We start from the raw sequence: 18,461 nt of genomic DNA, 5'->3' as shown, positions 1-18,461 counted from the left end.
CAGTCCTTCATCTCTTTAACATGGAGATGAGACCTTTAGACTTGTTCTGGCCAATAGCATACTCAAAGGTGACAGATATCATGTCTGGGATTTAGCACTAAGGGACAGAAATGCTCACTTTCATTGGCAACTTTCATGCTGACTTATAAGACTTGAGCACTAATATTCAGAATACTTAGATAACAAGAGCTTAGAGGCTACCACCAGCCAACAGAATAAGATGGGTAGTTAATCTATCAGTCAACTCTAGGCAACCAGCTGTCACACCACAATGCTCAGAAGGAAGTCAATCCTCCCTCTTTGTTCTGGCAAACCCTTAAACCTAATTGATAATTACTTGCAACAATTGTAGCAGAAACTGTAGCCATGTCACACCATCAATTCCATTTTCAACAGGAATTGTAGGAAACTGTGTGTTGCTTTAAACCACTGATGTTTTTAAATGTAAGGTTGTTAGATATTAGTAAAAAATTAATAAAACATATAGAATCACAGAGGTCTTGGGGTCACCTTTGATGTGGATCCATTATTTCACTTTGTGGATCAATCTATTTCATGTATATTCACTTAAAACACCAGTGAATCGGTCTCAACAATAGGTTTGAATGTAAAATTTGTAGCAACCTAGCTAAAAATCTAAGGGCTTTGCTAACTATCCACATATACCTCCAATAACATCATAAACTCAATAAACTCATTACATCAAGTTGCATCCTGTTATTCTCCGTCAAGCAGGTTTACCCATAGAACCTCACCGTCTTCCTTGACAGAGTAACTAGAAGCATTTCTGATTCTCCAATGAGTTTAGTTGCCTGCTACTATCTATAACTCTCTCTTCAAGATTCTTACTTCTAGAATTGGAGTCAGTAAGTGTTGGCTTAGCAGGCATGAAAACCGAGTTGGATTCCCATGGCCAACTTACAAAAAGGACAATAGTCTTCCCCATAATTTCAATTAACTATTGTTGAACCAAGAAGTAGCATGACCTTTCATAAAACGCTGATGTCAGATTTTTTTTGATACACTGTATAAGTTTTCCTTAAGAAAACTGTTGATAGGATAGACTCAACAACAAGCCAAATTCTACGTACCCGTAAATTCTTAATCTGCAGTGTTCCTTGGTCTTGGATCGTGGCTCTTGGATCTCTCCCCAAAAAAGTAAAGCCCTCCTTTAGCCAGCTAATTACAGGAAGAGGCTCGCCAGTGGCTTTACATTTCAGTAAGGCCGTACCGTCTACCGCAAGTGTTTGGTTTATTGGTCCTTGCAGGATTATGGGTGGAGGTCTATCTGTCAAAACTAAAAGGCAAAGACATATTCAGAAAATTTAGACTTCCATGACATTCAGTTGTCTTGATATATCGACAGTGAAAAATAAGAGTTAACACACAAAGTCTTTTACTATTACTAAAACTTCTTTTGCCTTTTCAATATCCATAATATTTTCCAACTATATACATTAAACATACAATATACTGCACTAAGAACATATTATTGTTTTAATTTACTGTACATTCGTTGTAATTAGAATGATTTGGGGATAGATTTTGACTTTTAGTAAGACTGAGTTGAATTGAAAAGCTTAGTCACATTGAAATTAAAATAAAAATATTGGTAGCATCTATGAGCTGCCAATAATAAATTATTAATATTTTTACTCATATACATGCATATTTTAAAAACCCTATGAGATATATTGCTTGTAAAGCTAAACTCCATCTTTTTTTGTTATAAATACTACATATCATAGCAGTTGCTGAATGCTATATTTACATGAGCTTATGTGTTTTGTGGATGATAAAACATTAGACCTTGAATAATTTAAATACAAAATCATAACACTGGGTCTCCAAACTATAGTCATGACACTTGAATGAGTTTATTGAGTTAATACTCGCAGCAAAACAGAGAAAGCTACTCAACCTGAATGAATGGTGTAATCAAATTCAATTTTCACCTATAATCAGAATAAATATTCAGGATACTTTTACAATGTTCTAGTTCAGTGTGCTTTTTTTGCTTATGAAACACAATCCTATAGCATATTATTTATTGTTTTTAGAAATATTTTAAATGGTTTAAGAAACATATATTAATGTCTGACATTATATAAATGGTTGGTAGAGAAAAAGAATTAGTTTAATATTGTGTTTGCTTAAGAATTCACCAGATTACCTCCAAGTCAAACTGACATGCCCAAGTTAGAAAAATTACATTTAAGAGGAAATGACTATAATAAGAAAGATAAAAAGATTAAAGATTTTTCTTTAATGTTTAAAAGTTTGTATATTTTAATTTTATATTGTACATATAAATATGCATGTATATACACATGTATGTATTATACGAACAAACACTAGTTAGCTTATTTAAATTATATTGAATGTATTCCACATATCAATATATGATGAAAAATTAGTTTTAACTGATCTAGAAATTAATACATAGGTCCTTGCATATGAAGACACTCTGACTTCTGGCCAAGCAGGATCTCTTACATCAATTCCTACAAAACACAATTATCTGTGCATCATAATCTAAAATGTCAACCTCCTGTTTTAGTAATTTTACTAAACTTAGAATTAAATAAAATAACTTAATGGAATAAGGCTGTATAGCAGTATAATATAACAAATCTGGAGAAATGAAAGTTTAACAGAAAGTTTTATGGGTTTTCAAGTTAAACTCAATGCACAAAACATTATACACAGTCCTGTAATTAAGGGAGAAAATGGGCCTTCATTACTCTTCTAAAATGTGTGTATCAAGATTTAAATGTAGCATATCTGTTTCAAGTCAAATGGCCATGCAGAATTCCAGTAATTTCTTATAACCTGCTTTTATTCTCCTACTTCTGACATCATTAGACACAAGCAAAGGTCAACTAATTAGAATTTCCCATTCCTTTCCCCCCACCCCGCTACCTAAATAACTAGCTCATTGCCTTTTGAATGACTCTGATCAATAAAGTAATTGAAAATCTCCTGGCTAGCAGAAATTCAGTCTCAGGGATGTTATGGTTGAAAGATGACCACAGGTTTCCATGACACTGGAGTCAAAGGTTAAATGAACATTTAGGGTTTTCAGTGATCTGTGAACAACTCTGTGGTCTTCTCTAACTGTGTGTTATAAATCCCTAATAAACCATTCAGATAACACAACAGTGTGGCGTTTATTGTCAATGTGAGGTGTGAAATATATTCCATCCTATATGGCTTTTAAATTTTATTGACTCAACCTATAGAATGGTCATTACATTTTTGTTTTAATTTTGAAAGAAAAAGTTGGAGAAACAAAAAGATAAATGACCGTCCCTTATTTAACATATATTTAATATACATATTTAAAATATGAATATGTTGAATACTTTGGTCCAAATATCTTATTTTCAAAGTATTTATGTTAAGGCATTTTCACTGATGTAAAACATGAGAACTTTATTGATGTTAATCATTATCTTTTATTCTGTTAAAGAAATACAGAGGCACAAGTACCAACCCTCTTGCTAGCTAGGGATGCCCTTTTTCATCATAGTAACCCTTGAACAGGTTTCCCCTTCAATTTCATGGCAGGAAATTCTCTGCAATACCAGCAGGTGCAGTCCAGTGTCTTAACATCTCCATAGACAGTGTCTTTCTGTGCTGTTTCTCCCTGCACCATTTCTGTGCTAAATTGGGCCTTTCTATGGACAGGTATTGAAAGATATTGCTATTCCAATCATTTTACATTGCCTTTTAATCTACATGTGAACCCAGATATAAAGGAAAGCAAAGTGAATTTCACCACTAAAAAAAAAAAAAAAAGAAAGAAAGGAAGAAAGAAAGAAAGAAAGAAAAAGAAAATCTGAGAGTATATAGATCAAAAGCCCTGTACCTCATAGCTTTGTTTTAAGAGGAAAAAAAAGTCAAAAAAAAAAAAAAGGGGAAAACTCAGAAAAAAATGCAACAATAATTAAGAATTTTTAGTTGAAGACATTAAAGACTGGGAAAAATTCCTGTTCACAGCTTATACACTATCTGTCCCCTCCCACTCAAGCTGTCAAGTGCAATAAATAAACTTCTGGTGAAATATATCAGACCCTTTTCTACTTCCAGCAGAGATTAAAACTCAAGGTACATACGTGCAAGCAAAAATAATCATAATAATTTTAGCATCATCACTCCTTTAGAATGCATTTAATTAATTTAACTTAGAGAATGTATAATTAAAGTTGGAAGAATGTCATAATGTGATTAGCTAAGTAAAATCTCATTTCTGTCTCGCTGATGATATTTAAAGATGATATTTTCTACTCCTCTATCAGATAAAAGTATTAATATCCATCAGAATGAGTCAGTCGTGCCAGCAAAATACTCAGTGAAAAACCTATAGATTATATTTATAAACATAATGAGTGATGTCATTTATTTAAAATAATACACTCCTGTAAATTTAATGATCTAAATAGCCATCTTCGATGTTCCTTTTCTTAGGCAAATGAGTGGTATGAAATCAGAGAGAATTAGAAACTATTAATCATTGTTGCTCTACTTACGTAAATGTAATACATTTTTACAAGGGAAATGTATATATAGGCATTGAGGCGAATTTTTCAATGAATGAAATATTCTCCCCAAACATGAAATAAAAATTAAAATAATAATAAATAATAAAAATAAAATAATCATAAAATTAATTCCTTTTATGAGAAAAATCGAGTGATGACATCTCACCGTCAGTAACCTCCAGCTGTGCTTTAGCTAAAATGCTGCCTGCTACAGTTAGGGCCTGGCAGATGTAATAACCCGCGTCTGAACGCTGAATGTTGGTGATGGTGAGGTCCCCCGTTGGGGACACTGAACACCGGCTATTGGGCTGCTGAGGTTGATTCGGGAAAAGTAGGTTCTGTGAAAAAACAACAGGAACAGAAAACAGTCTCTTCAGTGTTTTTCCCTCTGCAAGGAAAGTTTCATTAACAACAACTATAACTATTTTGGGAGTATGGCTGGAAAAATGAAATGTATAGATTTAAAAACACGTAGTACTAAAATGTCTATATGGGCCATAGTGGGTTTGACTAGGAAATATTTTCCAAGTCATAAACTGTGAGCCACAAAGTAAGCATGTTCCAGCTGGAGGAACCACCATCTGCAGTTCTTAAAATTAGGACTTTTAAATCTAAATTTGGATTTGAACATAACTCTTGCAGTTTTATAGGCCACAACATCATGTCAATATGCAGATCTGCAAGATATTGACCAAATGAGGATCATTAACATAACGATATCAACTATCTACTTCTTAGTGTTTGCTAGTTATATAGTTCACCTTTGAAATTTAGTTTCCACATCTTTTAGATAAATAGGCAAAATACTACACATATGACCTAGTTTCCCGGCATTTAAAGATGTTGACTGTAATGCTAAGTACAGAGGAATCTTATACTGTATTAAACCTTATATAGTAACAAACAATGTCAAATATCATTGCTGTTGATCAATTTGAATATGTTAGGACAAGTTCCAAATAATGTATATACCATAGGCTGACCAAGGGAAGCTTCTATTTCTAATTTTTCCCTAGCCAGACATACCAGCTTCCAAATGAGCTATGGAAAAAAAATGATATCTAAGCAAAGTTAAGTCAATTCTTTAAAATAAATAAAGGCTATAGCATGGCTTTGAAAGTATGCAGGTAACCTCTACAACCTTCAAAATATTACTTTCTCTTAAAAATAGTTTTCTACACACTTCATTAGCGCCTGTCACACAAGTAATACAGCCCAATCACAAACCCTTAAAGTTCCTCTATCAGAACAGAATCATTAATTTGGATGACCTATGCTGTTTTACTGTTGTTCAATTAAGAAAATCATGTGGATACAATAAATCATACTGAGGTATGTTTCTAGCTGCATTATAAATAAGGACATATCAATTTTTATGTTGTATTTACTTACAAAAAAGCATTAGTACCCTCTGGGATCTGTTTTTGCAATATGGTAATTAATTTTCCAAGTTTGTAATTAAACAATTTCAATAAGTTGAAATCAGGAGGTAATAACATTCAATTAAAGGCACAAGACACATTTTCACCTTAAAATATTTTTACCCTTGAAGTAATGCCAGTGGACGAGGATAAAATAGGGTATTAACACTTTTCAATTACGCTAAATGACTTTAATCCAGCAAATGATGTCCTACTTTAATTAGAAGCTCTTCTCTTTATTGCGACATGATGGATGTCCACTTTATTAGATTCAAGTGAGACACTATAAGCCCACTTTACATAAACATTACCATGCTATTAAATGCTGTCTAAAAGGAGCAATGTTTGCTAGCATGACAGGAATATAATTTCAAAATGTTATTGCCCTCTTCCCAAAGTAACATTACTATATAATGCTAGGCATTTTCATACACTTGAAAGATAATTTGAGAACAAACTGAATCTCCTGTGGAATCCAAATATATTACAGTTATAAAACATCTGAAAGAGAAGGGCCTAAATTTTAAGGGCAATTGAAAATGATACAATAACTCAGAGTACACACGTTCCTACAATTAGCCATTAGAATACTAATTTACATTGCACTAATTTATCAGATGGTCTAATTCTCCCCGGGATCTCTTCCTCTACAATGTAATATTATTCCACTTTCAAAATGATTCGTTGACATGGAAGGTGGCATTTGATTGGCTCTAATCCATCATCTGTGTTCCCAGGTTGTATGGCACAGGCAAAGAAATAGATTACGAGTCAAGCCCAGGAACTCTGCAGAGCTCTAGAAGTGTTTGAACATCATATTAGTAATAATTGGCATTATCAGCATGTATTGAGGAATATGAATCATTAAGTTCAGGGTTTGGTCTCTTTCTTCTGATGGACAGAGACAGATTACTGTAAAAGTTGAATACTGGAAGCAGGAAGACTGAACTTTTTTGTCAATATCTAAATTCATTTGATGAAAATTTACAGTCTGTTCAAAATTTCACTTTTATTCTTAATCTCTCACTTTCTCCATTCCCTCAGGAAAGATACTGGTGAAAGAAATAATATTATATCTAATATTGTAAGCAAACCAAAACACATAACAGCAAACATTATGTATTAACATCGTTAGAATTTTATTTCACTTTGTCAGACCACATGGGGTGATGCTTAAAATCTCCTAATAATTACTATTCAACATCATTGATTATTATGTTAGATATCCTCTGTTCACAGGACGAGAGTATGAGTGTACATTTTAAGTTGTACACTTTTAGAGCTATAACAGGGATGTTACTTGGATATGAATTTATGTTAACCAACAGCTATCTTTAATTATTGAAAAGACATGATTCTTAATTATTGAAAAGACATGATTCTTAATTATTGAAAAGACATGATTCTTTATACCATGTGTTATAATTCTATTTGAAATAAACTTTTTCTGTGAAGAGTAAAAGAACTCCTCAGGAGAAATTCATCTCTTGCAAAGTCTTCAGAAGATGTGTCAATATCAAATTTTGACATTTAGATAACTTCCCTTATCCCCACCCCTCAAAACAATTCACCAGAAGTTGGAGTGGCAAGAAACCATTTGAAAAAGAACACTGAGTGCTTCTTTTTTGAGAAATGACTGCCTTCTTGAGTTATTTATAGAACCTTCAGAATGAACAGACAGCTCATTTCAAGAGGAATGTGGAGACAAGTTCTTAGTCTAGGTTTCTTAATGTCTCATCTGCTTCAAGATGGAAATGTGTATTGTCTCAACTTAGAAGCTAAGCACTTGAGAAAATTAATGTGTCCAGTTGAGTTTTCCGAAAGACTTTGAGAGATGATGTTTGCCCAGAAGGATCACAGCAAAAACAAGATAGTTGTTTCCTGTGTAAAATGTGTTGTTTCCTGTCTAATTTTATTATGAAGAAATCCAGAGGTGAACAAAGGAAGAATAGAATTCCTTCATTATTAAATGAAAGTGTACTTAAGTTTGTGGTCTTTTTATACTGCCAAGACAGAGGGTTGAAATTGGATTCTATAGCAGTTAATACTGGAGTTTTAAAATGCTATTTCATCTCTTTTATACTAAGAACCATTCTAGGCATTTTATATGTGATACTTCATTTAATCTTACCATGCCACTAGATGTGAGAAGGCAACACAACCATTGCACTCAGAAATTTTCAATATCTGTATAAGTTGGCGTTCTAACTATTTTATTTTTATTTTTTGTTAGATACAGGATTTTAAAAAAAAATAAACCTGACAAATAAAGAGTGCTGTAGTGGAACACTTGACATCCAATTACTTTAGAATCATTTCTTTTTCAGAAATAACATACAGTGAGCATAGATAGAAGGAGAAGACAGGTTCTGGGGGTCACTGAGAGCGGAGAAGTTCAGAGATGTCAGAAAAGCAGTCATGCCCCACTCACCTGGCTGCCTTCTTTCTGCCAAAAAACAGCTGGTTGTGGGTTTCCTTTAGTTTCACAGGGGAATGTCACTGTCCGGCCCTGAGCAACGATCTGATCTCTTGGCCTAACCACAAACTGTGGAGGAGCTAGAATTTGAAAGGAAAAGACAGAGTAAACATCGACCTTTTGACAACAGTGAAAAAGATATCAAAGAGGAAATCTGGCCTTGGGTGGCTGGCTCAGCGTAGGAGCCAGAACAAGGCTATGTGACCTTACTTACTTTAGTTGATTTCTCACAACACAATAGGAAAAGAAAAAACTCTCAAATTGCAGAAAGAAATGAGGTTATTAGCAAACATACTTTAAATATTGTGCATTAGCATCCTGTGTGTTAGACATTTGCTTAGGAAAATGATGCCTAATAATTATAAAATTCATGAGACAAAATGTCATGGCCAGTTTGGAACTATATTTTGAATAAATCATCACAAAAAAGAGTCAGTGTCTTAAGCAGCTATCTCCTTTCTCAAAAGTCAATGTATTAGGAAACACAAAATTCTTTATAGTGTTTTCAGGATATTATATGAGATCCTGAAGTCACAGTAAAGTTTAAATGTTATCCTGATTCTTATCAAACGGTTTAATACTCAAGGCTTGATGGATCCAAAACATTGAAGTACTGGAGAGATGAGGACTACATATAAAGGTAACTAATAATATAAACACATGGTTTGCAACAGTTTATTCATTTCGAATAACTTCAGTTCAGCAAACAGTAATCAGGCAATTAGTACGTTCTACTAAGTGCTATAAAGTTGGAAATGTAAGGCTCAAAAGTTGCAAGGTCTTGTGAAAAAAGTATACACTCAACACTGATGACAATTGTGAGTTCAGAGAGGGCCATTCAGAACACCACAGAAGACGACTTCAGTTATGCTGCATATAGCATATTGGATGAGACTCAAGAGAGGAAATCTGTATGATGACAGCTTTAAATGTTCTTTGGAGAGGAAATGAGCAGTATAAGAATTTTGAGTAAAGAGCATCATTTAGACAGTGGAATGTTGAACACTTTCCACATCAAGTGCCCACTGAAGACTTTAAAAGCAAGATGGCATCTAGTACAACATTGTGAGCTGGGAAAGAAGGGAAGGTTAAAACCCTTAATGGTGTATAAACAAAGGATCGTGCCACCCTGCCAACCCTACTGTGCATATCTCTAATCTGAATGATAGCCACAAAATAAACTTCCTGGAGGCTTTAACAGTTGAATGAAGATGGGAGACATGAGAAACATTTATTCAGTAAAGTAAGGCACATGGTTAGGAGACTAGAAGAATGCTGTAGGTAAAGATGAAGACCCCAAGAAGGACTGACTCTATTAGAGAAAGAAAGTGATGAAAATTAAATTCTAATGATGCTCATGATTGGAGGGAGTCTAAAGATTGGAAAGTGAGAAGCACTAGAGGATATCCAGACACTTCCACAAGGGCTTCTCCACACCATGCACTTCCAGGGAAAACACCGTGTTATCCTATGACTATTAGAATAGCTTTTTCTACTTTAAAAAGGTTTTTTTTTTTTTTAGGCCAGAAAGTTAAATACCAATCAAACAGTTTTAAACCAGCTCTCATTTGTAGTACTGAGTGCAGATAGAACATAATCATAAAAAGTGGACACGAGAATTTTAACAATATGCGGTGTCCAATTAGGGCAGAACCTAAAGAGGCATTAGAACAGGATATCTCCATTAACATACTGCCAAGTAGACAGCTTTACCCAAATTCAACCATTGTATAAAGACCCTAGTTTTCTCTAAGAAAAAAAATGATGCTTATTTAGAATTAAATTTTGTATTCTGTTATAGTTCCTTTTTAGCCAACCCATCCAACACATAGTGTGGAGACAAAGGAGAAAAATTCTTTAAGTTTAATCTTTATGACTGTCGATTATGAATGACTCATCCAACAGCACGAAGAAAGCAAATCCATTGATCTATTTGAGCAGTGTTGTTCGTGTGGCCTTCTAGTTTTCAGAGGTTCACGTGATTCTCACAAGTTCTTGGTATTTCTATATTATTAAGCTGAATTGGAAGATGCATTGATGTCTATTTTTAATAGGAAAATTGCTTAAATAAATATTATATAATTACATTAGGAAAACATTAAAAACACCCATTTTCTTTTTTGTGTTTGTTTTCTTTGAGACAGGGGTTTATTTGGAAGCTCTGGCTTTCCTAGACTTTTGTTTTGTTTTGTTTTGTTTTTTTCATTTTGGACAACAGGCTGATCTCAAAATCAGAGATCCAACCATTTCTGCTTCCTGGGTGCTAGGATTAATGGTACATGCTACATTGCCTGGCTTCAAAAGTGTCCATTTGTTCGGGAGACAGGAAAATATGAGATGTTTACCATGAAAAACATTAACATTGTTCATATTACTTATGCTTTGTCATTCTTATAATAGTTATATATTTTAATAAATATGTAAGAATCAGTGTAAAAGTATTTGCCTCTACAAACTCAATAAGAAAAAATGAGTAATGACAACAAGGATATTACCTCCTGAGAATTGTTGTATTGTTTAGTTGGCATCTTCTCTTCAAGATGCAAAAACTCACTTAATCAAAATCAGTAATGTGACACTCAAAAATAGTAATAGAAAGCCCCATATTTAACATATTAGGTCAGGTGCATTTCTTGCTATGAGAAAGACCTTAAATTGTCCCAAATATATACTAGTAAAAGTTTGCAGATGTAGGAGATCTAACTAGTACTGCTTTATTTCATTTTTAGTCATAATAACTAATAGAACGTATGATAGAGTTACCAAGTAAGAATGTGTAAAAGCATATTTTCATATATCATTTACTAGTTTTGGCAAATTGCTGTAGGTACTTGAGTGATATCTTTAGATTTCTCTAAATTTGAGTTCTCATTTTTAAAAATATCCTTTTTTAAAAGATTTATTTTATTATTTTATTTATGCATGTGTGTGTATACTACACAAAACTTGTGTATATGCATTCAGATTCCCATGGAAGATACAGGCCAGAAGAAGGGATCCAGTCCCCTCCACCTACCGTTAAAGGCAGTTGTTAAAGGTTCCAGATGTTGGTACAGGAAAATGAATGTGAGCTTTTTGGCTTTTTTTGATGAATTATTTCACAAAATATTTTTAATTCCATATCTAAAATCTTGTACCAAGATTCAAAACATTAACTCCCCAAACAAGTACAAGAACACAACTATACCGTACATTTACTTTTATGAGACTAGGCAATTCATATTTTTATTCATTCTAACTATTTGACTGACTACAAATTATGAGATATTCTGCTTATTACAGAGAATGGAAAGTAAATAACAATGGGCTTGTGTAATCCTTGAATTTATATAAACATAAAAGTAAACAAAGCAGAATATGATTGAAGCAATTGTTATTAGATTTTTTGTTTGCTTGCTTGCTTTTTAATGAAGTACTCAGGAGGTGTAGGTAGTTTATCTCTCTGTGAGTTTGAGGACAGCCTGGTGTATACAGAGATTTCCAATCATCCATGGTGACAAAGTGAGACTTTCTAAAACCTGAAATGCAGAAGGAACTTGAAGAAACAGTAAGGAGAGAACTAAAGGACAACGCAGAGTGAGGAAAGAAGAGCAAGTCACTTTTGAGCTGTGCTGAATACAGGCCGACCAAATAATTCAGGCTAAAGGTGTTTAACATATTATTCTGCATAAGATCTATTCACAGATATTTTTTTACAAGGAATAAATCAGATGAGTATTTCAGAATGAATGTTCTGGAAGTAATACAGCTGCTAATCAGAGACACTGAATAGGAAACCAGAAAGGGAAAGAGCAAGAGAACCTTAGAAAGTTGTAGCCAAAAATAAAAAAATAAAAAAAAAATCTAGTGGGAAATAGATTGTATGGAGGTACTTAAAGGAAACATGCTATCATGTGAACAACTTAAATATATTCTTCCACACTGTAGTAATTCATGGTAGTGGAATAAAAAAATAGAAGGAAATAATAATTTTCTGAACTTTTATTCTAACTTTATAAAAGATGGCTGCCAAATGTTTTGTTAGTACTATTTTTAAAATGTGCCTTACATTAGATATTTACTCATAATGCAACTTTCTTCAAAGTCACTGTATAAAAATGCTACAGTTCAAATGATTCCATTCACTTCTTGTAGGCCAGAATTTCAAGACTCATGGCTCCCAAAAGATCTGCCATTGTCTTAGCATTATCTGATCTTATAAAACACTGAAACATTTAACAAAGCAAAATTCAAAGAATGCTTGTATCTTTGAAAATGCTTGAACTGTTGTCACCTAAAATCCAGACAACAGGAAAAATTAAAACAATCACTTTTCCTTGGTAAACTCCCTGCCAAAGATCTATATTGCAATCTCTGTGAGAGAAGATTGGCTACAGAAATTTATTGGGGGGGGAGGCTAAAATGAAAAACGACACCAATAATTCTTCTGAGAACACTCCAGTATTTCCTCAAGGTGGTACTGAAAATGGTTTTAAAGAAGGGCTTGGGCATTGGCAGCAATGGGAGGGAGCAGCCAGAGGAGGCATTCCATCAACAGAGCACAAAAGCCCAAAGTGTGCTGTACATGAACTAGAGTCCTGAGAGAGCTCTCACTAAATATAAGAAACAAAATTAGGCCCTCAAGATAGTAATTCAAAACCCACATTTAAACCCAAAGCAAATTGGAAAGATTGACTTATAAACTCCAAATGAACTTGCTTACTAGAGAAATACCAATTATCCTATATGTCCTTCATGGAAAAAAAAACACCTGCAAAATATGTATTTATAATCTCAAAAACCTAAAAATAATATTAGACAAACCTCTCATAATTATGATGTATTAATCCACTTGCTCAATCTGCCAGATGATTATATTTTAGTGCTATTTCTGAATGAAGAGATATGAAGACACCCGGTGCCACAATTCAGTGTTTAATTAGAACACGTTAAAAAAAATAGCTCTCTAAGAAAAATACATTGCATGGATTCTGGAGAAGCACGCTCCTATATCAAAAGGTCAGTTACGTTTGCAGGTCTGGGATAGTTCAGCTGTAACTGTGTTTTCAGAATTTGAATAAAATGCACAGTAAATTAGATTTGATTCCTGCTAATTTATGCTTGGATGCTGCATTCAGCCCATGCTGGCTTCAATCAAAGTCATGCTACAGCACTCTTATGCTAATGCATGCTGGTGAACTAGGGTGGGCAGAATGGAAATCAGAAAGCTGAGCATGAGTAGGAAGCATAGGCCATGCACGAGGTGGGCTTCAAGACGAGGGGAGAGGGACCTAAAGGTTAATCACATCATGTTCAAGTTGTTTCTACAGGAAAATGACTTTCTATGGCAACCATTAACATGGAGATAGCCAGGCAGCAGTTAGGTACATTTATATGTGAGATGCAGTGGTTACAGTCACACTTAGCCAGTCTCTTTGATTGTAAATTTGTACCTGAATGAATCAACTTTGGATTCTTTAATAAACATTTTGAACTTACTAACTCAAGTAGAAAACACTTTTTTGGTGTGATTTAATATATTTTGCTTATTAAATGATATTATATTCTGTAAGAATACTTGAAAAGCAGCCTTCTCCACCATTTGATTGAACTCCATGTTTGCATCATTACAACCTCTTTAACACAATAGCAAAAAACAAACAAACAAACAAAAACCCAATATCAGAGTGCTGACCAAGGGCCAAGGGCCATGTTAAGCCATCCATAGGCATTAGTTCATTTCAAACATAGAATTTTGCATGTCTCAACTATGATGATTTTTATATAAATACCAGTAAGTTGAGCCTTTTGAAGAATGCTTCAATTATTACATAAAAATGTTATTTTGGGGGACTAAATTTGACATTTGATTTATTTCATTGTTGTATTAAGTGGACCAAATAAATATTGAGCTCTTAATTTAAAATGATTCACATCAGATAATGGCCCCATTAAACTCATAGTATCTCATCTCTAGTATGAACCAAAAGACTAAGAATTTAAGATTATAATTTCTAATATGGTAGCCTATGTAAAAGTGTACACAATGTTTTAATGAGCAGTGTGTTTCTTGTAACTTGCATGGTCATGTGCTTATTCTTGTGCCCCTCAAATCCTGGCTTCTATCGACCAACCTTGTTCACATGGGAGAACCTAAACATACTTTGGTCATGTACATGCTATGCCTTCTTTCCAGTGTCAGGAATATAGATTTATTTGTTGTTCTGTATTGTTTTTCTGTTCTTTCTCTATGTGTCTTTTTTTCCTGAAATAAGCTGTAATGCTACTTCATTAAAATATCTTTCCTTGCCATAGAACATTGAAAGTGGAAATGAATGCCTAGAAGATATTTCAAACTGCTATAAGGGAAATATTCAACATTTCATCATATGGTTATACTTAAAACATCTAACACATTCTTCCTACTGACAATAATAGTTCAGATAGAAGAAAAGTCAAACAGGATCTATAGTTTGTAAAAAGGAAAATACCCTGGGGGATTCTGAAATTCCTTGATAAAATTCTGTAAAAAATGCTCTCTACGCCAAAGTAAAAGTATCACAAACAAATATCCATGATCTCAGAGGACCCAAAACACATACACAAAGACAGACATTTTGTAGCATTCAAACCTGAAATTCCCTGAATATCGTTTACGTTTATACAACCAATGTAAACAATGAAAACTGACTTCATTACAACAGAAGAGATGCCAGGAACAAGACATGACTACTCATTTAAATGATAAATGTATTCTAATTGATAAGTGATTAGTTCTTTTCCTCATTTAATTGTAATTATTTTCAATGTTTGACTAGTAATTTCAAAAAAACTTGTTAATATTGAAATTGAATACATGTCATAAAATATTTGACTTTTAAGCACATTAAGATGTAATTTATCTAAGATGATGAAATTTATTTGTAATGGAAATTACACATTAAAGATACAGGATTATAATAATCATTTTTTTAAGCTCTTGTAATCAGATATTATTTACTTTTATTATTTTCAACAAATTAAAAATGATCAAATTGGTAAATTGCATACCTTAACAATTAATATTTTGTGTCCATGGTAACCATTATTCCAGAGAAGAAATATGGTTGATTTCTAAGCCAGTAACTCTCAGGTAATATTTAAAAAAATCTTACTCCACGTAAAATATTTATAACTATCTTTTCTGTCAACAAATATCTATTATCTCTATCTTCATCTTCGGTATCAAAATGCTTTTTAATATAGAAAGTACTAAATGGGTCACTACTCTCATAAATGTGAAGTAATGAATCAGTCAAGAGAATAGAATGACTATGGAGGAGAGTCTCTGCACATGTGGGTATTTTATATCTTAGTCTTTCTTAGAGTTGTGCCACAGATATACAATTGCATCAGTCATTGTTTGCCTAAAGCTATGTGGATGCCAAGCATCCCTTTTTATAGAACGCATTGATTGCAAGAAAACTAATTTTGGAGGTGCATGTAGTACTTGAGACCTTTCCTACTTATTGTCTATAACTTGACATCTGATGCCTAGAATAAGCATTAAAGTTGGCCAGTGATTTAGTATCTAGTATAACCATAAAATAAAAATAGTAATTTCTGAGTTGCTACAGAGATCAACAGTGGATACAATTCTGAGAAGAGTGAAGGAAGAAGATGGTTAATCTGTAAATAGGAATGGTGAGAGTATTCCTCACACAGGCAATAACACCCACTGTGTATATTCCTTATCCATTGGCACATCTCCTTTCTTTATGGACAATGAAGTCAACAGTAGCATTCTAAGTAAAATTCTTTCTGTGGTCTTGACAAACTGAAGGGTTATGTGAGCAGAATATAGCAATTTCAATGTTAATGGCATTTATTCTATTTAGAAAATCTCTGCTAATTTTATAATGTTATTAAATATTTCTACATTACAATGAATATAATAATTAACTCAAAACTAAGACAGACATGCTTATGGAGAACTTTAAACTTTATTAGATTTCATATTGCTAAAGCAGATTTGCTCTCAATTAGAGGTTAGCAGAGGAGGTCATGGAAGTAAAGCAAATTATTCTAGGTTTTAATAGGCAAGTGTTACAGAACTGCTCATTATAAAAAAGGCACAAATTGGAAACTCCTACGAAAAATATGTCAATATTTTTTAACAAATTACAATTTTAAATTTCATTTCCATCCATAATGCATTTTTTCATTTTCAAATGGGTACTTTAGCTTTTTAAAAATATATTATTTTTTTATTCATTAGCTTAAAATTTTTCTATGTAATATACTTTTATCGTATTATCTCCCCTCTATTAGCTTTCTTGATTAAGATCTTAGTATCAAAATAGTGAAATTTTGCTTTTAAAGTCACTCATAGTCTTCAAGGAAAATGGCTAGATATTTTTTAAAAGTTTCTAGTTAAATGCATTAACTGTAAAGACATGATGTCATTGTTAAACAAAAGAAGAATAAAGGGTTCTGGAAAGTAAACCCTAAATTGCCCTAAACTCTTAAATTAGGAAGGGCATGTCTTCCTATGTGGAAAGAAGGCTTTGGGAGACTGGAAATAAGGAGGGAAAGCACAGCTTAAAGGTAGTTCTTCAAGCAAATGGTGAGACCAGGCATCCATTTCCGTTCACTTAACCTGTCAGCTTGCCAGAACTGTCTCATCAGCAATCTAGCTACACTACAAGGGCTGCTCACATCCCATTATTTTATTTATTTATCTATTTTAGAGAAAGATTGCACAAGATGCCAATCCACAAAAGCAAAAGCAAATGCAAAAGCAAAAGAAAAAATGCAACCAAGGAACAAATGTCCTGATACCAAGGGGTTGCTTCATTAACGGAATTTTAATATGCAATTGCAATGTTTCCTAATAACATTAATTACACGCTTAGGAAGGCACCCTCCTAAGTCATTAGTGCTTTCTTTTTGTTGCATTTTATCTACTACCAGCAGAATGAAAGATATGAGATTGGCTTGTTACTATTAATGTTGCTTGATTTTATTTTTTATGGCTCTAGTTAATGCTGCTTGCATAATCATTTTCCCGGTAAGTATTAACTACACATGTATGCATATGCATATATTAAGTAAGTATACCAACATTAGGCATGTACTTACAACATGCTAGGGGTTATACTACTTCTCAAGACAGAAGAAAGATCACAACAGTACTTAGTACTAATATTTGTGTAGCAGATAAAAATAGCACCAATAATAAATTTCAAAAGTAATACTGACCAAGTGAGTTTAAAATATATTCAGAAATCTATAGCTCAAATTTTAATTGAATTTCTATTCTATATATTTAATGCATATAATCATGAAATAATTACTCAAGTAACATAATATATTTTAATAAGTTACATAGTAATTAAAATGCTACCTGCAATATTTATGTATTATAAACATTATAGAATTGTTAAAGACAATATCTTCTGACAGCACTATCTTAAACTTTTTATATTTAGTGTTCTATAATGTTTCATAAATGTTTATTTTTCCATTGCTTGCTATTGCATAGAAGAAAATAAGTTAACAATATGAAAATTCTACCATATTCAAAAACCTCAGACTTTTAAATATTGTTACTCAGTCAAGCACAAAAAAGCATGAGAACCCATGTTGGATAACATTCTGTCTTATATCTGTCCTCTTTCTAGTCTGACTTTACAGAAATATCTTTCAATATTACAGAAGTTAATTCTTACACTCTTTGAATGTAATCTAAATGCAAGTGTGATACTGTACTGGCTGGTTTTGTGTCAACTTGACACAAGCTGGAGTTATCACAGAGAAAGGAGCTTCAGTTGAGACAATGACTCCATCAGATCCAGCTGTAAGGCATTTTCTCAATTAGTGATCAAGTCGGGAGGGACCCATGTGGGTGGTACCATCCTTGGGCTGGTAGTCTTGGATTCTATAAGAAATCAAGCTGAGCAAGCCAGGGAAAGCAACCCAGTAAGTAACAAGTAACAGTGCAGAAGATGGAGGTCTGGCTTGTGAAATTTCAGACTGAAGATTAACGACACTTATCAGAGC

At 33.2% G+C, this 18,461-nt stretch overlaps 1 protein-coding gene across 3 annotated transcripts in view; it reads right to left on the bottom strand.

The window, feature by feature from the left end:
• The window catches only part of Robo2 (roundabout guidance receptor 2), a 497,708-nt gene that overhangs the window by 87,521 nt on the left and 391,726 nt on the right, over window positions 1-18,461 (bottom strand). For all 3 annotated transcript variants that reach the window (XM_028756254.1, XM_028756255.1, XM_028756252.1), the window contains exons 8-10: window positions 8,397-8,521; window positions 4,711-4,882; window positions 1,092-1,297 (exon numbers count right to left, since the gene is read on the bottom strand). In XM_028756254.1, the coding sequence (XP_028612087.1) occupies window positions 1,092-1,297; window positions 4,711-4,882; window positions 8,397-8,521 (503 nt within the window). The remainder of the gene's footprint in view (window positions 1-1,091; window positions 1,298-4,710; window positions 4,883-8,396; window positions 8,522-18,461) is intronic.

This window comes from Grammomys surdaster, unplaced genomic scaffold (assembly GCF_004785775.1).
Source record: "Grammomys surdaster isolate TR1022 unplaced genomic scaffold, NIH_TR_1.0 126115, whole genome shotgun sequence".
NCBI lineage: Eukaryota > Metazoa > Chordata > Mammalia > Rodentia > Muridae > Grammomys > Grammomys surdaster.
Note: the sequence above shows the minus strand (reverse complement) of the source record. Positions and strands in the feature narration are given on the sequence as shown.